Source organism: Paralichthys olivaceus, chromosome 18 (genome assembly GCF_024713975.1).
Source record: "Paralichthys olivaceus isolate ysfri-2021 chromosome 18, ASM2471397v2, whole genome shotgun sequence".
NCBI lineage: Eukaryota > Metazoa > Chordata > Actinopteri > Pleuronectiformes > Paralichthyidae > Paralichthys > Paralichthys olivaceus.
This window is the reverse complement of record NC_091110.1, coordinates 10,568,462-10,593,407: the sequence shown is the minus strand read 5'-3', so window position 1 is coordinate 10,593,407 and position 24,946 is coordinate 10,568,462. Positions and strand designations below refer to the sequence as shown.

The 24,946-nt window shown below is 40.5% G+C and overlaps 2 protein-coding genes across 8 annotated transcripts in view; one reads left to right on the top strand and one right to left on the bottom strand.

Annotated features, from left to right (window-relative positions):
• LOC109626304 (astrotactin-2) overlaps positions 1-24,946 on the bottom strand; it is a 261,841-nt gene that overhangs the window by 43,953 nt on the left and 192,942 nt on the right. For 4 of the 5 annotated variants that reach the window (XM_069513214.1, XM_069513215.1, XM_069513213.1 and 1 more), the window contains 3 exons: positions 13,229-13,353; positions 11,760-11,864; positions 10,696-10,875 (listed from right to left, as the gene is read on the bottom strand). In XM_069513214.1, the coding sequence (XP_069369315.1) occupies positions 10,696-10,875; positions 11,760-11,864; positions 13,229-13,353 (410 nt within the window). The remainder of the gene's footprint in view (positions 1-10,695; positions 10,876-11,759; positions 11,865-13,228; positions 13,354-24,946) is intronic. The other variant, XM_020082105.2, reaches the window with a different exon arrangement.
• trim32 (tripartite motif containing 32) lies at positions 3,179-9,216 on the top strand. 3 transcript variants are annotated; one of them, XM_020082106.2, is made up of 2 exons: positions 3,179-3,326; positions 4,484-9,216. In XM_020082106.2, exon 2 carries the CDS (start codon positions 4,496-4,498, stop codon positions 6,554-6,556), a length of 2,061 nt encoding a protein of 686 aa, XP_019937665.2. In that variant the 5' UTR covers positions 3,179-3,326; positions 4,484-4,495; the 3' UTR covers positions 6,557-9,216. The 3 variants fall into 3 exon arrangements, with proteins under 3 accessions (XP_019937665.2, XP_069369318.1, XP_069369317.1); XM_069513217.1 differs by lacking the exon at positions 3,179-3,326 and adding an exon at positions 3,339-3,525; XM_069513216.1 differs by lacking the exon at positions 3,179-3,326 and adding an exon at positions 3,547-4,302.

Here is a 24,946-nt window from a genome sequence, read left to right as displayed (position 1 = left end):
TATAGAATAACAAGGGAATCCCAGAAGGAGGCCACTGACATTTTTAAGGTGGGTTAATTGGGACTGATTAAGATTGATGTTTTAAATGACTTATTTCCTGTTAAACGTTTTAATGACAGTGAAATAAAACATCCTTCATTCTCTGTGGTGAGACAGACAACACCATAGTGCATGAGCTATAAAATGCTGCGTGTTTGTGTGAGCGACAGACACAAAAACAAGATGGTCTAAATGTGCAGTTTCCCTCTGAGTCAACAACATCAACAATGTTAAATAAGTTAAACCCGGGACAGGAAAAACATTCTGTAAACTCTCAGTCTTTCATTGTTCTAGCACACGCACATGCAAACACACGAGGTTTCCCGGCAAACATTTAACAGATCTTGAAAAAGAATAAATAAAAAAAATAAAAAAATCTCTTTCTCTACCCAATATTTGCAGGGGGAAATCATTTCATCTTACAAATGTTTGTAAATTTAAAGCATATTTTAAATTTCTAAATGGATCTTGGACTCAGTCTACAATGATTAAAACATGTGGTGAATGAAAACAATGGAAAAAGTTAAATTAAAACTGCTTTTAACTTAGGAGAACTGAGGTTTTTCTTTTCATTCTTTTGAGCAATATGTGACCCACGATAAAAAAATATAAAATGCACAAAAAATAGGTGCATTTATTTTACAGTGGATGGTATTCAATAACTACACTATTATCAAATTTAACCTGCACCTCAGGTCACTGGAACTAGCAAATTCCTAGAAAAAAAACAAAACAGCAATGACCCTTGACCCAATCTCCTCAATATCCTCAACCTCAACTCTGTTGTTTGTGGGAACTGAGTCTGTACATACATACACATATGTTTATATGTGTATATATATATATATATATGTATATATATATATATATATATACATGTCGTTGTGGCTGTGTTTGTCCCTGTGTGCATCTATAAGACACCAGTAAGCGGTTGAAGAGGTGGGTGGTAACTTAATGCGCAACAGTATGTAAACAGGCTCAAGGGGTGGCCAGAGCACAATTACACACACTTCTTGAGGCAACACAGACACAGAAAAGAGCTGTTGTCACCTGGCTCCCACAATAAAGCCCTGTAGGTCAAGTTGGCTGTGGCGAGCCGGTCTTATTCAATCTTTAATTCATTAACCCTTGATTACAGTTGTTAACATCTATGGCAACAATTGCATTTCATGAGAGTTTTTCACTCTAATACAGGAGGAGAACAGAAATTCAGTCAGTGTAATATGTCTGTCGGGGTATTTCCTCCTTCAGTCTTGATTTTTCTATTTTTGAACTTGTTTTTTGGATTTTTACAACTTCAGTGTTTTTGAGACTGGTATGTTAAACTGACTCTGGCGTGTAATTTCCGTCTGGAATCACTGACATACTTTTGTGTTTTTGTTTATTGGTGCATGAGCAATGCACAGTTTCACTCAGATCTGACCGGCAGTGACACCCTGCATGAGGAGAAATTAAACCACATGTATTTTTGGTCAGTGAAAGGAGTGGTCGGTCACTTTGCCTCTTTATAAACTATGACGGCTCTTTGCTGTGTGGAATGAATGTGATGTTTATGCTAACACTTGCCTGTCAAGCACACACAGGCAAGAGATGAATGGAGTGAATTTCCTTGCCATTGATCTTGCGCTGCCTTTGTTAATTAAAACGTCTTTGTGGACTGGTTGCAGTATAATTACTCATCAGGGACACGTCCGCCTCTAGCCGGGGCTATGTTGCCCCGGCAACAACAACAAAGGTGTCAGATATCTTCCGTAGCGATTTTATACAGATGTAGTTAGATATGGTTGCTGTTGTTGCTTGTTTTAGTTAAACAGCAGCAAGTGCTACATATAGATTCTCATTTTAAAAGACCCTTGTTATATCTAGATCATGCTCGTTATTAATGCTACTATATTTAACACAGGCTAATACTGATATAGTATGAGGGTCTTATGAAATTAAAATGTGTGGCCTATCTGAGTGTAAGAGCTAAAATTACAACTAAATCTAATCACATCTGAGTTGTGGGAAATAATATGAACATTACCTAGCAACAGTCACTCAACAGGATCAAATATAATTGCAAAACTATGATAAAAGACTAATACAATATTAATCTAAATGCATATTAATACATAGACACATGTTTTGTACACATATAAGTTGTTTCTTGAGCCCCCTCTGTGGAAAGACGTTGCAGGAACACCTTCTAGAACACTCCTATCCTGACATCTAGTGGCCCATCTCTGAACTTACAGGCTTGTGTTTTTTTTCTCAACATCTGGATGTTTTCAAATGCAGTTTTAGGATAAAGCAGGTATTTCAGGTTCTCTCTGTGAGAGTACTTTTTTGAGTTGCATGTGAATTGAATTGCCATTTAAAAAGTAAAGCATAGTGTATTCTTTACAGGATAGAAAGAAAATATAAAAAGTAAAAGAAGTTCAACATCTGTAAACCCCTGTAAACAGAATCAGAACTGTGTCTGCATTGTCCAGTGTCTTAAAACGGAAATGCTTTCTCAAGATCTGGTTGTTTCAAGTGCAGTTGCAGTTCCAGGTTTGTTTACCTGCTCTCTCAAGCTAAAAAATATTGTTTGATTTTGTTGCAGCTGATCATGGACTGTGATTACTAGTCCGCCTGACATACATTACACCTACTCACATACATACTGCTCACATGCTCCACCATCAGACACTTGTGTAGAATTACTTGACGCACTTTTCCATTATGTTACAAACTGTTCCTTCTTGTAAATTCGAATATTTGTTGATGTTGTCAGTTACACGCAGCATCCATTGCACTTCTCTACATTTTGTTTTCTCTCTATTAACAGAGTTTTCTTTGGTAGTTTTACTCTTGTCGAGGATTAAAAACAGAGGATGTTGCACCTTGTTGAGCCCTAAGAGACTTTTTATTTGAGGCTTCTCAAATAAAAAATTGATTGATTGATTAAATTTACAGGATATTTAATTAGTATAGAATAAATTATAGATTTAATATGAGAAATATATTAAAATAATAAATGAATGGCCACAAAAGCAATAATAATAATAATAATAATTAAATAAATAATAATTAAGTAAATAATAATGTGCTGCTCATGTTTCCAGTCAAACCCTGTGAACTGGACCACGTGCGCGTTCACGAGCCTGCACGTCGGCCAATCAGAGCAGCCGGTGCTGGATCCCGGTCTGTGCGTGCTTACGTCACTTGCGTAACGCGGAGCGGACTGCAGCAGCAGCAGCTGCACTGACACAACACGCCCACGACCACAGCCTGCGTCCCGCAGAAACTCTGAGGAAGAGAAGGTAACGTCTGGAACCGAGCGAAGCACAGTGACAAGTTGTGTGTTTTATTTCTCTGATGCACGTCCACGGACTCGCAGCACCGCCATGTTGTCGATATCACACTGTGGCGTTGTGTTAAAGCTTGAAGGACAGCGTCACGTTACCTGCGGACAGGCCTCCGCTCCACCAAACTAAGTGTCATCACAGTTTGGTTTCGCAGGTGGACACGGGGACGTCGTCATGTGTCGGGCTACGTGCGAGCTCTGTGGTTGTAGCTAGTTAGCTTTGTTAGCTTGTTCATCATGTCGCTCGTCAGTGGGACGGTCGTGTTGTTCTGCACAGTAACAACACAATGTTCCACAAAACAACAACGACTCGTCAGTCAGCTTCCTCTGCACCGTCGTTATAGATATGGGAGCTTTTTGTCTTTTTTGTCTTTGGTATAGCCAGCGAGTGTTAGCTTAGCTTAGTGCATGCTCTGTTGACAGTTGTAGTTGTTGTCAATAAGTCATTTGCATCCACAGCTAGCTACTTTCTAACACAGAAGGGCTAGCTTGCAATGCTAGTCTCTGCTGGACATGTTCTTATTAACTGTGCCCAGAAAATGATGAGAGCTGGGGTGGAAGTGACTAAAATTAATTGATCAAAATGGAGGTGATTAAAGTGAAACGAAAAGTTGATGAACCAGTGTTGATGATAACAGAACCAGGTTTTCATTACGTTCAACAACTTCCCCTCACAACACAAACTTGTCATTTATTATTTCATGAATATAGCCACAAGGATGGAAGTAAAATACAATTTTAGTAAATTTATAGTGGGGGTGATGAAAAAGCATGCTGACACTTTATTTTAAACTGTATTGCTCTGATGATAAACTGGGCTGAGTTAACCTACATCATTCATAACACCCAACTCACATTCATCATTTACAACATACACTTTTTGTAAATTCTGGCCAAACTCAATTAACAATCATATGCACAGACTTCCTCGGGTAATTTCAATATTTAATATTTTCTGTTGCTACAAAATTCTGCTGCATCCAGTTAAATTCAAAGATGTGCTGACTCTCACATTGTTATTTGCTACACTATATTTTGTTCATAGTAGAATTCCGCACAAAATGCTGAATCATTTCACATTATAATTCTTTGTGTTGTGTTATCTCATTTAAGGACAGAACCATAATGGCATCGCCGTCTTCCCCACTGGACCCAGATCTAATAAGGGAGGTTCTGGAGTGTCCTATCTGCCTGGAGACCTACAACCATGAACAAATGAGGCCCAAACTCCTGCAGTGTGGTCACACAGTGTGCCGGCAGTGTCTGGAGAAGCTGTTGGCGAACACCATCAATGGTGTTCGCTGCCCCTTCTGTAGCAGGGTCTCCCGTATGAGCAGCATTTCCCAGCTGGCTGATAATCTCACTGTGCTGAAGATCCTTGATTGCACTTTATCCTGCAGTGCTGCAGCTGCTGCCCTCATGTGTAAGTCCTGCTGCAACCGTCTACCACGTCAGTACTGCCATGACTGTGCCACAGTCCTTTGTGAGCTCTGTAAAGGAGAGGGCCACCTGCATCAAGGCCATCTAGTCCAACCGATAAGGGTGGCTGCTGAACAGCGGCGTAAAGAACTGGGTGGCAAGTTGAATGCTCTGCGAAATGTCATGGGAGAAATTCAGAAGAAAAAGACAGCTATTGAAAACATTTCCAAGTCTTTGAGACTTAAGTACCGCACAGTGCAGCAGGACTATACAACAGCTGAGCTACGTCTTCAAGAAGAACTGAGCAGGTCTCGACGGGCATTCACAACTTCAATGGCAGAAGTGGAGAAACTCAATGGGCAGGTCCTGGAGGAGCAGACGTATCTTCTTAACATTGCAGAAGTGAAGGTGGTGTCACGCTGTGATTATCTGACAATACGGGTGAGGCAGAGTGATATTACTCTGTTAAAGGACAATGGTGGGGGGAGTGATGATGAGGAGGAACTGGATCTGAGGAGCAGCTTGCCCACCATGTTTCAGCTGCAGGAGCCGGAGCTGGTCCGAGCCGAGCGCTCCAAGCCGATAGAAGTGGGTCAGATAACAACAAACACTTACACTGTCAATACAGACGATGAGGAGAGTGGGTTAGAGATTGCACTTGAAGGTGATATAGAGGGACTAGGTGGGGCAGCTGGGGCTACCAGTGGTGCGATGGAAGCTCCTTTGGATCTATACAGAGACATAGATATGGTTGCAGCTATAGAGGAGGCTGTATGCAGTTCACCAGGCAGCTTTAAGTCTAAGTCCATGGATGCAGGTGGAGGATCACCTGGAGGAGCCGGGGCAAGTGCAGGGCCCCCAGTCTGCCAGTTTGTGAAGAAGATGGGCTGCAAGGGAACTCTGCCTGGTATGTTCAATTTACCCGTCAGCATCTGCGTAACAGCACAAGGTGAGGTGCTGGTGGCAGATCGCGGCAACTACCGTGTCCAGATATTTAACCGCAAAGGTTTCCAGCGTGAAATCCGCCGCAATGCCAGTAGCATTGATAACTTTGTCCTGAGCTTCCTTGGTGCTGACTTGCCTAACCTCATCCCATTATCCATTGCGGTCACTCCTCAAGGTCTGATTGGGATCACTGACAACTACGATAACTCTGTTAAAGTCTACACTATGGAAGGACACTGCGTGGCTTGCCACAAGAACCAGCTGATTAAACCTTGGGGCATTGCTGCCATGCCATCAGGCCAGTTTGTGGTGTCAGATGTGGAAGGTGGCAAGCTGTGGTGCCTGGCAGTGGACCGCAATGTGGGTGTGGTCAGCTACAACCGATTATGCTCTGCCGTGCGGCCAAAGTTTGTGACATGTGACGCGGCTGGAAAAGTCTATTTCACGCAGGGCCTGGCACTGAACTTTGAAAAACGCCACAATGAGCCCCATCTGGAGGGTGGCTTCTCAATTGGGTCAGTGGGCTCTGACGGCCAGCTGGGCAAGCAGCTCAGCCATTTCTTCTCTGAGACAGAGGACTTCCGCTGCATCACTGGCATGTGTGTGGATGCCAATGGGGATTTGCTGGTAACAGACAGTGGCAGGAAAGAAATCCTCCAGTTTCCCAAAGAGGGTGGATTCAAAATTCTCATCCCAGATGGGCTGACCTGCCCTGTGGGAGTGGCCACCACCCAGAAAGGACAGCTGCTGGTGCTGGACTGTTGGGATCACTGTGTCAAAGTCTACTCATACATTCAGAGGAGGCACTCTTCCACTTCTTAAAGGAACAATCCAGTCTAACTGCCCCTGAGCATAATTGGTTTAGTATGTGTGTACAACATGTGGTGGAAAAGGTAGAAAAACACTATTATCTATCTCTTTGGTTTGGCTGCAGTACAAACAATTTTTGCTCCAGCTTTTATTGGGTTATTACTGTAAATGAATGCTGCAGTCGGTTTCATTTGGTTTAAAGAAAACTGGTTTTAATTTAATACCTCAAATTGAAAATCAGCTACTTAAACTGCCCCTACCTAGTTATATGAATGGATTACAACACTAAAACAGACCTTGCAACATTTTTATGTGGAAGAATACTGGCACAAGTTGTCTCATTAAAATAAGCGAAACAAGCCATTGATGTCAAAGCTAATGCATACGCAAAGTACAGATGATTTTTTTCCCCTTTCCCTTATTGGCTGCTATATCCACAAATTCAGCCTGACTCTGTGATGCACGGCTTTCACCGATTTGGCTCAGCTTTACAAACAAAAGGAGCAGAGGAAGAGCTAAAAATGAACATGTATTTACAGATTGAATAAAGCATACTGAGGCTTTTGGCCTGTGAAGCACTTTATTATTGACACGTCACTGTTTCCTGGTGTTAGGTTTTAGTAGCACAGACTAACATTGATGATGCTGAATGCGGCTGGCAGCTTTAACGTTGCCTGTGCAGTTAGCTCATGGAGAAACAGTAACCAAGTATCAGCATCCACCGAATTTCATTCATTAACATTCAGGGAGTATTAAGTTGCCCACAGGAACATGTGTTGAACTATAAAATAACAACATGTCCTGTGGAGAGAATCTGGGTAATATTGGGTGATATTAAAATGTAATTTACAGGAGTCCTGAGAGTTCTATAACCATCATCTGGTAAATTAGTCACTTTTTTTTAAAGCTTCTTTGAGGTTTGCTGACTTGATCTGAAGAAGGGATACCTATGTACTTGTACTTAATAATACTGTCTTATTGTGTGAAACATAAACACACAAGAGGAAATCTGAAGTAACATTTGTTTGTTTTTGTTTAACTCGTCACATTTAAGAATGATCATATACTTCTTATACTTCCTGTTCACTATCTAGTTCCACTCTAATCTAATCCTTGGCAGAGTCGGCATTATTTACATCAGTGTCCAGATGGTTTGCTTCAGCTGTCATTAATAACAGTAACACAGTTCTTGGGTCCCAGGTGACACTGGTAATTTCCAAGGCCGTTAAATATGCAAGACAGCGTCCCTTGGCTCTGATTTCTGTTTTCCACATCGTCTCACCTTCATTATACAGTTGTCCACACATTACTTACATTGCTATGCCGCTAACTAGCACTAAATAACTCTATGACCCAGACCACATTAAGCTTGTACCCTAGCAGACACCTAGAACTTGAATAACGTTTACAAACCTTTTTCAACACAATGTTTCTTCCAGAGAAGTTGCTCCGTGTCCTCATGTGTAGACACTGGTTACACAGTGTAGGGAGCGGCAGGAGTGTTCAGAATAGCATTACAAGGGTCATCACACACCAAAACAATGGGTTGCTTTGTCTTCCTCAGGTTTCAAAAACCAGACAACTGCAACCTGAGTTCTCTAGTGTGATATGTTTTAAAACAACAGTCATATACAGTGTTTAGCTCGTTAGTACTAGTGTTAGTTAAAACTTAAAAATGTGTGTAGTGTATTATTTTATCATGTAAGTGAATTTCATTTTCAGTCTATGAGAAGCATAAGGAAGATGATGCTTTCAGGTAAACTAATAAAAGTCACCTTTAATCAAACAATATTAGTGGCCTAAATATGGGGAATCAAGTTAATCATTGAAACCCATGTAATAATATTGTAATATTGTATGTAACATATTCTCTGTCCAGAAAATCAAATAGTGAATACGCCTGCTCTAAGGCACCTTGTATCTTCCAGTCCACATCTGCTCATCAGAGCATATTGCATACTAACTCAGTTTCAGCCTTAAAAATACATGATTTCACTAAGCTGACCTTAACTCTGCACCTGGAGCCCTATTCAACAGTAAAATACAAATAAATATATATGAGAGTCAGACATACACAGTGTTTTTAAAGTTTCAACATAAAGAGATTAGGATAAAAATAAAGACCAGAATTTAAGTATTTAGGTGAAGTCTGTCACAGTCACATCCTTGTGCTTTCATGTTTTTTAAAATCATTATTAGGCCATGTTATATCTTGGCACTAAATAGGTCTAGATGGAGTCTGGGATGCACGGCGTCCTTGCTATCACGATATTGTTTTCCCAGTGCTAACAATTTATTCATGTGGTCAGTAGAAGTAGTCGCTACTAGACAATATTCAGTCTTACGCTCACAGAAAAATGCAAAAATTACAAAAAAAATAAAATATTAAGTGTCCTTGTCACTGTGTCTATGTGCTCAACATCAGAGTGTGCATCTGAATATGTTTTATTCTATGTCATTGGACTGCTGTTATTTCGTTGCACACTTCAGAGTTTTATTCATTTCCAAGGTTGCCCATGAACCAAACCCATGTGTCTTTCAGGTGTTCTGTCCTTTGGAGGCTGTGAATTTTTACAATGTGTTGAACACATTACCGACGTGTCTGTGTAGTCAAATTCATGTTTGTATCGTTGAATATCTGAGTGCAATAAAAAATTATGAAACTAGTAAAATATCAGTGGGAAATTTGTGTTTACTTGTCAAAACGCTGAACATCTTTTCTCAGTAAAATTCATACTAATAATGATTTCAATAGGGGTCATGCATTCAAAGTCTTACTGAAGATATAAGTAGAGTAGAAGTATTAGTAGTTATTAGCAAAACTATGAACGATAAAGTAATATGTCATCCTTGTAATGTTGCAGTTGTCAGAGATGGAACTAATTACCTCCCCCAAGGAGGTTATGTCTACACCCCTGTCCACTTCTTGGTTGGCTTGTTAGCAAGATTACGCAGAAACAACTGAGTGGATTTCCACTTAACTTGGTGAAAGGATGTTAAATGTGTCAGGGAAGAACCCTTTCGATGTTGGTGCAGATCTGGATCAACATTTTCACAATTTTCCCAGAGAGTAATTTGTGGATCTCGATGAAAAGAAAAAAAATCTTGGGGTGAAATTTGGTGCTTCTTGGTTCAATTTTAGGGGACTGGTGGGGCTTGGCATATGGGAGTCATTCTAGTTTTATTTACTTCACTTACCTTTGGTCAGCTTGGTTTTGGAAGTGAATCGTATGTTTAAAACTTTAACCATTGATCCAAAAAAGTGTTTTTCTTTTCTTCAACAAGGTGAGCCGCTGTGTAATAGTGTTTATATTGAAAGCTAATTTCCAATGAACCGCGCTGAACAGCTGGACTGCAAATCAGCTTCTTTTTGGATCACAAATAAACAGGATTAAAAAACACCATTTAAATGGGACAGTGCAGCAAAACGCTTTGGGGATGCTGTTAAGTCACACTGATGTTTAATTCAATTCACGCAGCTTATGCAGCCTTTTAACCAGAAGGCGAATTAAGGGAGGATGAACTCTTTAAACATAACCCAGTTTAGTTTGTATTTTGACAAAATGTGTAACCCCCCCTTCCTGTTCAGTTACAGTAAACCTTGTTCTGCATCTGTTCACTGTGAGTCTGCAGTAGCTTGTTTACTTTAGAAAAACCGATTCACATATCAAGCTCCAATTAATTAAACCAAGTGTCAAAACCAACCGAGACATGGGGCATTTTGTCCAGTGCCATCTTTTCTTTAAATATGCATAATATATATATATATATACAAGCATTATCGTCTTTTTGACTCTAAATGGACCTAATATACAAAATGAAAACGATGCTGTATGTATGTAAAATATTTACTTATGATATAAATCCTGTGAGAAGTTGATTTTCCAATAGACTTCTATAGAAACTGTTGCCCTCTGCTGGTTATTTGAGAGAGTACAGATTTCAGATACTTCTGCCTTGGCTTCACTTTGCAGACCTGGCGTGATTGTCCATGTTAATTTAACCTGCCTCAAAACACTTTCCTACATACTTGTCAATTTTCCTAATTATATGTTACAGAAATCTCTGATCTCAATGTGTTCTTTGTGAGGATGACATTTTAGTTCATCCCTCTAGAATTTGGCCTGTCTTCCGTCTCCCAGCATGCTCACCTTTCTGGTACTGCAGCCAGAGCTGCTGCTGGGCCTTCTTGCTGGGGAAGTAGATGCTGCAGCTGAGCTCGGAGCCGTACAGGGCCTCGGACACGTAGTGGCTGCCGTACTCCTGGAGAAACGCCAGCAGCTCCTCACGTGTGCTGTCTGCTGACAGGGTCTTCAGCACTTTGGAAAAACCTGCCAGGTTATGAAGGAGAAGGAGGATTAGGGATTTTTGTCATAAGAAGGATAAAGAGGATGGGTTGGATATCAAGGTCAGGGTTGATGGTGAGGATATAAGTTGACAGGTTGCTTAATAAAAAAGATAATAGTTGTTTCGATTTAATACTGTAATAATACAACAATATATAGAATATACAGTATATTAAAACTATATAGGCTGGACAGTAAATACGACACCTTTATTTGTCAATAGTCAGAGTTCTTAACGTGCCTGTATGGAATGGTCTGTTTGCTTGGCCTGTGTTAATGCTCAGGAGCTACTCCAGACTGCTACATCTCGAAGTTAGAAAACATTGTGTTCATCCTACCTGGTTTACCTGCAATGAAGATTTTCCATAAAAGTAAACGGAATTTGCTTTATTACTATTCACATGTGTGGCATACATATATGTTTGAGTGGTTTACTGAGCTTGTTCATCGCAATCATCACAACCAAGTTCACATCTTTTCAAAGTAAAAGCTCTGTAATTCAACCTTATATAAAGCATTACAGCAGCTAAACGAACACTGTGCTTTTACTTTGAAGACAAACCCGAAGTGATGATCTATGAATGTTCTCACGGCTGAATGTCTGTGTCAGTTTATGGTGAAATTTCACAGAAGAACTCGGACTGAAGGCACACTGCCTCACCCCACAGCTATGGAGCACTGATCACCTGCTTATTCAATTTTATTAAAATTGAACTTATGGGGCAATTTAGGATCCACATACCAAGCGTGAAGCCGATCAGATGAATGGGTCACGAGATATGCGTTCCACATGGAGACAGAAAGACAGACTGTGGAATTAGTAGGTAGGTTTATCAATGTGGTATCAGTTGGATCATTCAGGCACTGACCTGTCGACAAGGTGATGGAGCTTAGTTTGACTTTGTATAGATTGCTGCGTACTCTCCACTGTTGAACCATAGGGTAGCCCACCGCCTCACTGAATTGGGCATCCCCTAAGTAGAGCAGAAGAAAAAGAGAGTAGGGAGACAATTTTAGGCAGAGTGAGATATAAGGATGTCAACAAAATCCAACAATTCAAAAGAAATGAGAAAAGTCAGACTCGTATAGAGCAGCGGAGATTCAGAATAAATGAAAAGATAAATAAAATCCATCATTTCATTGGAACGGTTTAGTGCAGACCCATTGTTACCCATTATTGCCTTAACATTGTTTATTATCGCGGGCCCATATCCCGGCTGCTCCTGGATCAATGGCAGATATATAGTGCAGCTTGAACTCCAATTGGATTGCTGACATTAGAAGTGAGTGCAATCTTGCCTCTCTTTGCAATTCAATTACCCAACTTCCAACAGCAGTTTAGGAGTTAAGCCACGAAAAGTGAAGAAGCAAAGAAAATAAAAATAAACAGCTTACAGGAACCTCGTTTGTGTGCCTCTGGAAAGTGTTTTATACCTGGGACGTTCATGCAGAGTGAAAGAAAGGGCAATTTATCTCTTTGTGGGTGTGTGTGTGTGTGTGTGCATCTAATTCTTGTGAAAGCAGAACCAAAGTAAAAAAAAAAAAAAAAAGAAGCTAAATAAATAAAAATCTCAGGGGTCAGTGTGGACCAAATGCCAATTTAGCTAATGGAGGGATTAGGGGGCAGAGGTGGAGGTGCAGGTTTCCAGCTAAATATTTAAGTGAGTCTCTCCCCCCACAGGATGGGGTGGAACAGTGGAGAAAAGGATAAAAAGGATAAAAGGATGAAATAGGAGGTTAAGTGTTAAGAGTTTACAATATCTCATATTTATGTGTGTGGAAAAGAATAAGAAGAGATTAGCCTATATCCTTTTAAAAGACTTTGCACAAAACGGGCAATATATCAGCAACAGGAACACGCTGACACTTTACATTCTCCAGTTTCTACATAAAATCTGTTGTGTTTCTCTCAGGTGAATATTGATGCTCACAGATAAAAAATTAAAAGGGCTTTAGACTCTAGAACTTCACAACTAAAACGTTGCAGGGGCTTTTCACACAGGCTACTTAATGTGATGAAAATAAGCACAGGGGCTTGGTTTTCCCACTGGCTTTTAGTCAGCTCAGAATATCTAAGGACATAAACCATGATCCAAAGAAGATCATAGAGCTGCCACTGAAATATGCAATGAATCAAATAGCGCTCCATGAGAGAGATAAAGAAGAAAGAAAAGCACATTTCCATAAACTTGCTGTACACACACTGTACTGGGGAAGCTGAGATACTGAGCAAGATGCTGAGCTCTAATTTGCCGACTATGCGACTCATACTGTAAAGTGATCGATAAGACTGGAGAAGTGCTAAATAAAGACAGTCCGTTTAGTCCATTACACTGACCTGTGAGGAGCTTCAGGTTGGCCAGGGGCTCCGACAAGACCCCTCGACATTGTTCCTCTACAGGTAAAGGGATGACCATGAGACCATCGGCGAGCTGGGGAAAGTCCTTAATGAAATTGTTGTCCCTGAGAAACAAAGAAAGAAAAGTAGAGATTTAACCATCCATCATCTACACCGCTTATCCCTTGAGGGTCACGGGGGGGAGCTGGAGGGGGACACCCTGGACAGGTCAGCCAGTGCATCGCAGGGCAACCACGTGGGGAGACACTTACTAACCCCCGCACCACCATGCCACCCATAGTAATATTTCCAGCAAACTAAAACATAAAAAGCCAACACCTAGATCAGCTGTTAATATTTACAAGGTCCAGTAGCTCTTTATTAAAAAGAAGAAAGATAGCTGTCTTTTTTTTTTGTTTCCTTTCTTTGTGGATTTTGTGTTTGATAGTCAGAGTTGCAAGCTCCACATTCTGAACTCAATAGAAAGCAGCTCAAACAACAGTTCACAAAGCAATATCCACAATCCCTGCATGTTCCAGCTCCCCATCCAGCTGCCGGCCTCCTGAATCATTCAGAGACGGGGATTTGGAGACTTCACTGTTTTTCTCTTGCAAGTTTTTTTTTCCTGTTATGTTGTAGGTGTTGATATTTTTCTGGTCTCCTCTGCTTCATAGAGGTTAGAATGAAGGAGCTGTGGGCTTATTGGGTGTCTGTAATTATAAATACAATGTTTAACCTTAAAACACCACAGAGTGTGAGTAGTAATTCATTCCATCAAGGAGCGATAGAATCAAAGAGTTCCTCACTGGTTGAGTAAACAGAAAAAACATGGGTGGAAGGCCAAAACGTGCGTGTGTGTGTGTGTGTGCATGTAGCTTGGCGACCCAATAAAGAAAACAGTTGTGTCCCCCAGTCTGAGGGCAGAACAGAGAGCTGCATGCTCAGATAAGAACAGACCCCTCTGAAATCTCTTTGCTGTGGATGATAAGTACATGAAAGAACGGTAATGTGAAAAGAACTGTGAAATATTGGGAGAGCGGAAGAGAAGAAGACCTACATCCTGTGCTAAAGCAAGAGGTAATAAAAAATATATATAATATAAATGAACACGGAGCATATTAACTCCAGGTATGTTTTCAAATCTTTTAATTTTTCCATCTATTTGCACTTCCATGATTTGTTTTTGTGGACAAATCACAGCAGTAGTCTGTTTTTGTTCAGGAGACGGCTCTGTTCAAATTTAAGCAGCTGCTAATTATTTCCTGTTACAAAAGAACAAAAAAAAAAAAGTTGCAGCATTCTGAGAGCATGGCACACATGAGAGCAGACTATTTCCCATAATCCACTTCGATGGGACCAAGTCTCCAAGAGCAGACCTTGTGCCACAGAGCCTCGGAGGGGCGGTGCGTATAGCTTCACTCTCCTTGATATCATTTTTTCATCCTGTTCCTGTATCTCTTCTCCCTTCCTCTAACCACAAAGCCGGTTAGACGCAATCACGGCCCCAGTGTTACAGTGGAGGGGTGGAAGGATTGACTCAAGGGCAAAGGATGAGAGGAGAGAGGCAGAGAGGAGGTGCTATAAAAAGATTACCGTGGCTTATGCTCACAGAAAACATATTGATTGCTAAATTAAATCAGCCAGCTTCACGCCGAGGCTCAGGGAACCTTTCTGAGGAGGCGGTGGCGGAGGCGGCGGCGTGGACCGAGATGATATGTGGCTTTAACAGATTTTCAAACCTCAGATGCGGACTGTCCTTGACACTCTAGAGTTCCCTTTCTTTAGCCACTTTGCTCAAATTCTAAAGCTGAAAGGCATACAATGATAAACAATAGTTCATTTCAGAGTTTCTCCAAAACAGAATTGAAAACTGATTCATTTGGAGGATTAGAAAAATATTGTGTGAAGACTCGGGTGGCTCGGGTCTGCTGTGCCTGAGAGAACGTAAAATAATTACATGTCCTTAACCTTTTCTTGTTACCGTCTTATTGAGGAAAAATATCTAAGTCAAGTGTAGATTGTTGTTACCTTCACCCCTGAAGTAAATCAGACATATTGAGGGAACTGGTGCAGCATGGTTGAAATTGAGGCCACTGTTGGAGGTAAACACTCTTCTGAGGGCCACTCTCGTGTCTGCTTCTTTTTTAAGAGGTCAAATGGTGAGACAAGAAATTTAGAGAGGTCAGAGTGTCGTTCCTGAAGATTTGATTACCGCTGTAAAGAGAGTAGCTTTATAGCAGTATAGGTCATAAATACCTGCTCCTCCGTGTTTGTGGATGGGACATGGACCAAGTAAAAAGTCAAAGAACAGGTCAAATAGATTTTTCTGTCATTGTTTGTAGTTCTTATCACACTGCTGTATGTTCAAATCTCATCCATCTTCATATATAATCTATGGATGGCAAATAAAAGAAATAGTATATAAAATGCAAGCAGGGACAGATAACACAGGAAACATACTAAAACGTAGCACAGTGGGGTTTAGCTGTTAGCTGAGCATGGCTGACAAATCTCACCTTAGAAGGATAAATTAACAGTCATGACAAGATGAACTTGGCTTAATGAGTTTAGGCAGCAAACCTGCCAATAAGCCTAACTCACGGCAGACATTATGAATTGTTTAACACAGGTGCAACATTAATAAAGACTGCATTCTGCCCAACTGCTCCAGGACCAAGTGTATGCTAATGAGTGTGCTGACCCACTTATATTACTCCCTGACACTTAAATGGAATGGAGCCATCACTATTTATCATTATTAGTTACATCTGTGCTTTTCCTGCAGTGGTAAAATTGTGAAGATGCACACCTAGCTGCGTACACTCTATACTTTATTAAACCGGGTAATTATCTGCATAACAAACAAATTACTGAACATGCTGGTTCCATTAGCCCACAACCTACCCAGTGTTTCTGATAATTTTTCACAGAAGACATTATGAGATTTTGGGGTGTAAATAAAACAATTAATGTTGGCTGAATTCCATTTAACCATTTCAGCTTTAGGGTCCTGCTATTGAAACATCACCATATTGCAGATGAAAAATGTCAGCATGTTCATCTTCAGACACATTTCTGGTTTCATTTAACTCTTCCTCCATGTACCTTTTTCTATCTTTTAGATAGCACACATACAAAGCAAGGGCTTGATAGCAAAATAAAAGCACTCAGTAAAAGCACAGGAACTGAAGAAATGCTATCTTTGATGTATGCAATCCAGATGTTGTCTTTACTGTTGTCAAAGTAAAATAAAGTAAAATAAAGCAAAATAAAGCCCAAAAACTCCCCCCCCAAAAATAAAATAAATATTTTATTTACCAAATTTAAAATGTGTGTCTGTGGCCATCTTATTTTCATTCTAGCAACTCTAGATCAAGACCTAGTCCATGGTTCAATCTTTAGTCCTTCCAGGTACTATACCAATTATTTTACCAACCAAGCTTACTTCACACTGACACACACACATATATACACATCAAACCACACACCAGACCATGTGAGTCCGGACTTGCCGAGGCAAGGCTAACAAACTTGTGTATTTACTCATGTTTCTTTCAGGGCCCATGTGTGTTCATTAAGATCGTTGGACACTGGGCTCCCTCCTGGAAAAAACAGACCTCCCATCCTACTCCAGTCTAACACATGTGGCAAACTCTCCCTATTTGAAATGAGAGTCTCCAAAAACACAAGCTCCACCGGCCAGTGTGTAATAAAATGATATCTGCTGAGATGAATACAAATGTTCCAGACGAGTTCATGCATATACATTAAAGCTCTGACTCTCCCTGCCTCCATGTCTCTTGCTGCCCTCTGCGTGCACCGTTTCAATTCAAACCCAGTAACAATACATCTGATTATTAAAGCGAGCCAGAGCTCAGGTCTCACAGGCAAATACATATTTTTTTTTGTATTTCACAGCCAGGCATCACTGTCAGTATTTCTCCCTTGGTAGGGTGTAACAATTGTTTGCTGTTTGCTCATCCTGGTCTCCAGTGTAACCCTCTCTGCATCCTCTTTTACTTCCATCTCTTATTTGCTCTCATAGCTTCATGAGCATTAACTACACGTCATTTGGAAAAATGTTCTCAGCATCACTGATTCCGACACATTAAACCACAATCACTGCATCTTAACTACACTGTTATTTCACAACATCTCACTTCATTATCTGCAACCTGAAGACTCAATCTTGATAGCACTAAAGGGTAATGGAGCTTTTTTAATAGTTCGGGCTGGGATACTTCTTCTTAGTCACTTTGTCCCTCACACTGTTTTTTATTTGTTTACCAAAAGTGAGCCTAACAACTACTGCAAAACTTTTGAATAGCTAAAACAATTTAAATGTAGTGTAAAGGCCACTTAGAGGGCTCCTTGTGTCACCTCATTATCAAGCTCTTCAGGTTTCAAACATCACATGCTGGCATTCAGAAACCATATTTTACCAACAACTGTGGGACAGCCAGCTAATTGGATTTCAGAAGCATTCGTAGTTTCCAGAGAAAAACCAATCCCCTTTGCTTTGGACAATTAGGAAACTAAAGTGTTTCAGCAAACTGGGAACCACGCAGGATGCTCCTTCCAATTTAGAAGCTGCTTTTTGTGGACAGATGCAAGCACTAAAAATCAGATTCAGAAAGACTGATTATACACATCTTTGGTGCCCATATTACAAAATAATGAATTAAGATTCTGTTCTGTTGATTGAGCTTCTGGAACCTTCTTAGGTCAAAGCTAAACAAGGAAGTGGCCTTAAAAAAAGTTACACATTTACAGAAGATGATAAATTCACTCATCGTGTTCTTATTAAATCCCAAAAAACAGTTTATCTGACCATTAAAAATAATTTGTGTGTAGCCATGACTGAGTTCCCTGATGACTCGGTCAAGGGTGAGATAAAGGTGAAGCTTGAGGGAGAATACCGTAAACTTTTACAGTTTTATTATTAAAACTTCATTTTTTGTCGATATGAGTTAGAAATTATGAACCAAGGTTGCTGGACTAAAAGACCAAACCTATTTCCTGATCTCAATTTTAATGTCTGCCTATTACTTTTTAAAGTAGTGCTCCGTTAACACAGTCCTGTCAAATAATCTAGCACTCAACTGCATATTGATGGCCACTCACAGAATAACACTGAGAGTGGAGAAGTTATGATACTCTGTGGAATTGAAGATTCTGCATGTTCTGTTATGATAAATACATATCTAACTTAATGGAAGGAAAAGGAGAAAAGAGCACAAGTCATGTTCACCACTAGAGGCTGCTCTTTCTCTGTGCCAGAGGAAAGGTTAATGGTCTCAGGATTAGTCCAGAAACATCAGTTTTTATGCTGCTGCTCCTTATGAGAGGATGTATGGTTTCTTTTGCTTTTATTCTGTCAGATTCAAAGAAAAAATAAGCATAGAGGAACTAAAGCACAGAAAGCAGTCTGGGATCTCCCAAGGTGAAAATGAAAAATATTTTTAACAGAAAGTGTCAGAATCCCCAAAAGTAAACTGTATATTACATTAATAATCACATATATTACACCAACAAATGCCTGGCTATTATGTGAGGATGAACAGTACATGTACGCAGCACACGCCGTATCGGGCTGGGCACAGCGCTGGAGTTCAGGGGTGAGCTGGAGGCAGAGGAGACTTTCCAGAAAGTGTCAGACGGGAAGTGATTGCACTTCTTACTGAGGTGAGAAGATTACTTATCGGCCGGGATGCCAGACGATGAGAGTCCAACCCGAGGAGGGGTTGAGGATTCGGGACGGGGGTAGAACGATGGCCAGTTTACCACAGAGAAGGGAGGCACAGTGAATCAGAAGCCAAGTGTGAGTCTGTAGGGTTGAATCATGATCTGGACATATGGAGAGGGGTGTTGTGCCCTTGGTAGCCTTGGAGGCTTGCAACAGTATTTTGGAAGCGTATGCAAGCAGCCACTGGGTGCCAGTGCAGTTCGGAGAGGGGGGAGGGGGCTTATGGAGGTTGAAGACAAGTGGGGCTGCAGCATTCTGGGAAAGGGTGTCAGAGTGGATGCAAGTGGGCCAGGAGGGAAAAAACAGCTTTGAGTGAAACACAAAAGAAGAGAAAGTCTTCTTAGCTTGAGACAAACTTGACTGATGTCAATCTTTTACAGTAAAAGTATAAATCTTATGGAGGCAGTCGCTCTTGACCAGATCATTTTCCCTGCTGTTGACAGATGATGTTGTTTAAAGTCATGCTGCCAATAGATTTTCCCACTCGCCTACAAATAGAAAATAAAACAGAAACATTATGACAAAAGCTCTGTGACATGCTTCAAATATAGCTACATTCTCTAGGATGTAAAAAAAACAGTTCCACCAAGGGTTTAATAGTATTTTAAATATACCATGAAACAGCAGTGAGTGGATAATAGTAGTTATTCTCATGTGGCGCAGACTCATCCACCATCCACATAAACACGAGAGCCAGAAAACAACCAACAGACAATTTGACATATACAGCATGACGCAGCATGTTTGTAATTTCTATGGCTGCCACGCTGTTTGGATTCATCCCTAAATGGGATAATTACTCGTTAGAAAGAGATGTGCGCAACAAAAGGCAAGCACAGACAAAAGAAAAAAAAGACCTTGTTCAAAACAAAGTTCTCCACCACAAAATATGCAAAAAAACTCAAATGAAGGCAACTGAATGGGAAAACTGAGCCTTGAAGGTTCACTTCAGTTAGAATCTTTATATTCAGCATCGGCAGTGTGGAATAAAGAGTCTGCGTAATAATTTCTAATGCTGCTCCTTCAAACTCTATTTCACTTGGCTGCCATTGTACACCACAAACTACTCAATTATTTAAAGAGGCAAAACCAGATTCCTCTCATGGTATCTAACAGTTCATACTTTACTGACCCACAATATGTGTGCTCTAACTACAACCAGATAACAAAATGTATGTTTCCTGCTGATTATTCTAGATACAGGCTATGCATAGTTTTCTGTTGAACTATATTGAACAACAAAGTGTTGTAAGCTTCTTTCAGACAAGCACTGAACTAATCTAAATTATCCAGAGGGGCTGTATGTGAGAACACAAATGTCCAAGTAAGTTTCTCCAGATATTATTCTGCCAGTTCTCCACTAAAAACTCTGATTGACTTTGAGCAACTGGGCATGTTGATGTTTCTAACATGCGACAGATGAAAAACTTGAAAAAGCTAAAAGAATATAAATATCTCAGAATGAGTAACATTTGCCAAACACTAGAGGAAACAGACAAACAAGATTTTAGAGTCATTGGTGATAAGTGCTGGCATTATAATAAAAGGAAGGGAAAGAAATTTCAAACGTTATACATTTATATTCCTTATTGAATTTATGCACGTGAATGATATCACTGTATCAAATTATTTCTGAATTAAACATTTAATGTGTGCTATCACCTAATCAATCCAACCCGCTCCCTTCCAGTTATTTCTTCGCCCTTTGCCCTTGAGAGCCATCCAGCAATTTGTTGCACTGCACGGATTTATGAGGTTTGGGGTGCGCTGCCGATCCAATCGCATGTAATATGTTTAATAGCTGTAATATTTGTTATTTGAGTAAACGCTGGGTGCGAGTGGGACCTGTCAGGTGAGTCATAACCAAGATAAAGCGCCCGCTGTCCCCCAGGACACAGGCCCCAGATGCAGAGTTAAAGAGGTATTAAAGGCCAGAATAAAAAAATCTGGCTAATGCTCCGTGCAATAAAACAATCAGAGATGTTTACCTCGAGACTGGTGTTACAGTCTCTCATTACAGCTGCAGCCACAGCCTCGGTTGATGTATGATTCCACTGAGAGGAGGAGATCTGGTGACTTTTCATGGCCAATATTGATTAGGCCTGGGAGGTGATGCTGTCAATGAAACAGCCTCTGATATAGAGCGCGCCACGGCATTTGTTGTGTGCATGCAAATTGGCGTCTGAGGGTCTAATTTAGCCATCAAAGTTTGGAGAAAATTAAAATGCGCCTTGGTGCGTGGGAGTGTTAAGCCTGCTCCTTTTTTGGTAGAATATGACATTACTCAATGTTTTTGTCTCCATTTCCCCTTCAGACACACAAAAACCACTCAACTTCACGTCTTCTCCCCTGGGTCGTGCATACAATCGGAACACGCGTGTGCATAGACTCTTTTTTTTTTTTTTTGTACTTTGATATCTCTGTTGGCCTGCCTCAGGAAATTGTGGAAATGAGCTGTGGTGGCCAAAAGCATTACCATAGAGATGAAGCTTTCATAATGCAGAGTGAGGGGTCATGCAGGCGAGCAAGCTGTGGACCTGATTAGAGCCATTGCTTTTCTACTTTATTATTCCACTTGCACTTTTTTTCTACTTTCTCTGCTCTCCCCTGATTGTGTCTTTACAACTCCCGTCTCTCTCGATCTCCCCCTCTACCTCGCTCTGTCCCCCTTTAACTCTCGTGTTCACCCACTCACAGACTTAACTGTGTCACGAGGAGCCAAGTTAAAAACTCTCTTCCTGACAGACTCTTATGTCATCACCTTGAGAGCAGAGCGTCTCTTGTCAGAATTTGTCCGAGGACAGGTTCTTTTTTTTCTTTTCAAAATTTGTCACAATGATCCAGAGAAATAACATTTTGAAAACATTATACTGGAAAACAAATACAGCAGACGAAGGACATACAAGTATTTAGTTTTAGTCTTTTTGATCGAGATAATAGAAGAAACCACCTTTTGAAAATTTCGACTTTCAAAATGTTGTTTTTTACTTATGCACATGCAAACAAACATGGCACCTGATGAATTGTGTATGATACCTGTTGTCTTGTAGCTAAAAAATCTTTCCTCCAACAACATCGTTCCTCTGTCTGTGGTTTAGGAGGTAGAGCGGGTCGTCCACTAACCAGAAGGTCGGTGGTATATATTGAACACAGAATTTGCCCCTGATAGCAATTTTTGTGGCGCTGCATGAATGTGTGTGGGAACGGGTGAATGTGGCTTGTGATGTGATTGGTTAAAAAGAATTAAATAAATACGGTGCCTGAATTCATCTTATCTGGCAGAGCGTTGTCAGCTTTGCTCCTACTGGTCAATATCAGAGAGGGGACGAAACCCATTGTGAAAGGTTAAAAAAAATCAAACACGCCTTTCTGTTAGGACATCCCTAGGCATCCCAGATGTGGCACGGTTGTCATCCGTTATGACACACACTACGAGATAAAACAATCCTTTGTTGCGCCCAATGTCAATTGATCATTTTCAAATCCATGTGAAGCCCTTTTGTCTTCTGCGTCAGGGTACAATCAGGGAGGATATCGCGTTGTCTGACCCCAGCGTTTGAAGACCTGGTTGATTTTCCGCTGTCCTGATGCATAAACGATACACAAAGGACATTTAAGAGTCTCATCACAATTTTTCCTCAGTCCTTGTGTTTGATCTGCAGTAATGGGCCAAGACAGAGAGGCAGCCTTTGTATTCTTTTATTTTACAATGTAATTATAGAGTGATATGACTGACATGAAGGCATAATTACATGTTACTGTGTTATCTGCTTTTCTGTCCATCAACATGATAAGACTAAGTGAAGCGGAGCAGCTTTTTTTTTTTTACTCGTCCCTTCTTGAAAGGCAGGAACTGGGAGACACATCACAGGAGTGGTAATTAACTGCTCCATACTGTGGCCTTGCAGAGGTGAGAGTGGGCGGATACAGAGTCTAGCAAACTTCATAGACTTGAAGAAAACTTAAAAGAAATGTCTGAGAAGTGCCATCTATTTATTAATTGATATTAATGAATCATTTATGAATAATACATTTACAGCATGAGTCAACAATCTTGGAAGAGGAGGGCAGGGCGGCGGGGAGGACAGGATGGAGAAAGGGGGAAGAGTGAAGACAGATAGTCGTCCGGAGGGGATACGAAATTACGAGTGGTGCCACCCTGCAGTTCGCCAGAGCATTAGTGGTTCATTAATCAATACAAAAAACATTGAGCAACTAATTCAGGATTTAGACTTGGACCACAAATTACTACATGCTGCTTTTTTCCCCTTCAGTGAATGAAGGAAGCTGAAGCCATTTTGAAGGACTGGCATTGTTAGCTATACCCCCTGTGAGGCAACTCTATCACAGTTCCAGGCTGAGGGTTTGATGCATATTCTTATTTCTCACCCTCCAGTATACTATTGATTCTCTGGCTGCTGCACATGCCAGTTATTTTATCAGGACTGCACAAGGGCACCACCAGCTACAAGCTAATTAAACTCACAAAATCACTGTCTTTGTTTCGGGACGATCCTGAAGTTAAATAAAAAATATATAACTTTGTAAAGGTTTAGGTAGCTCGGGGTTGATTTTGCAGAAAGACATGCATGAGACAAATTAAGTATCCCGTCAATTTTTCTGTGTAATTGCAAAGTCTTGGAGAGGACAAATGAAGAGGCGGTTCTAATCAATACCAGAAAAAAAACGAATTAGCACTTTAGCTGAACAAAGATAAGTGAAACTGCAGAATCTGCTGGAGCACAGGAAACAAACACGCACAAAAGAATTGACCTCTGATACATAATTTCTACCCATACACAAAGCTGAATTATTCAGAAGGTCTTCAGTAATTAGTATTTGATGAATACAAGCTTTTCTCCCTGCGGTTGTTGTCCTTCCTCCCCTTTTCTCCTCCTCCTCCTCTCCGCCTGTCTCTCTGCGTTTCCTGGACAGCTGAATTACTGTAAGTGACAATGACTGAAAACCTTGTCAACAATGGCGATCTCCAATATGTTTAATGTATCCTGGCGTATATCCAACGGTCACCGCATGGTCAAACTTTGCTGTCACAACCATTTGGGATTCACACGCCTCCTTCCACAGGACTGGAGGACAAAATACTGTACTACAGCATTACGCTGAAACACTACTACAGCAGGAACAGCAGTGATTTGGAGAACACTTCAGAAAACCCCTCGTCTCACCACAGGGAGTAATAGAGCTAGTTGTAAAATTGCACTGTGTACAGGACGCACTCAAATAATTGCCTTTCTGAATGAGGTCCAGGAAGGAACTACACTCTTGTGCAATGGGGCATTTATGATCTCACCACTATTTAATAATTTACCTTATGACTGAGGTCTTTACGTACAAGTATGATAAGTTGAGGACTGATAACAATAGGAATATAGTTCCATTTTATTTCAATTTCATGAAACCTGACATTTAAAATAATTAATTTATATATATATGGTTGCATTTTTAAATGCACGTAAACCCTTCATTTTTCCAAAACCCAATTTCTGGAGCCGGGGATATTAAGACAACATGATCCATAAATCTTCCGAACAGAGTTGTGGAACACACAAAAAGTCAAGCAGGTCAACAAGACACAAGGATTTAGCTCCATTCAGTGTCCTTTGATGACTGTTCAAGGAAGAAGCTAATACAAAGAGCTTGGGGCTCATATGACACGTTAGGTGACAAATTGGTACAGCAGCTGGTTGGTTGAGCGGCAATGGATTCCAAGTCTAATTATACTTTTAAATATTAAAGTATTAATAATCATAAATAAAATTTAACGTCTAAAATAAAAAAAATGAATTCCCACGCTGTTACTGTATACCTCCGCCGACAGATTCAGTCTAAAAAACATTTTGATTCCAGGCTCATACAAGGTCGCTGTGACCTTTGACCACTGAAATCTAATCAGTTAATCTTTCAATTCAAGTGACAATTCTAGAGGCAGACTTGAGATATGTAGTGAGGCC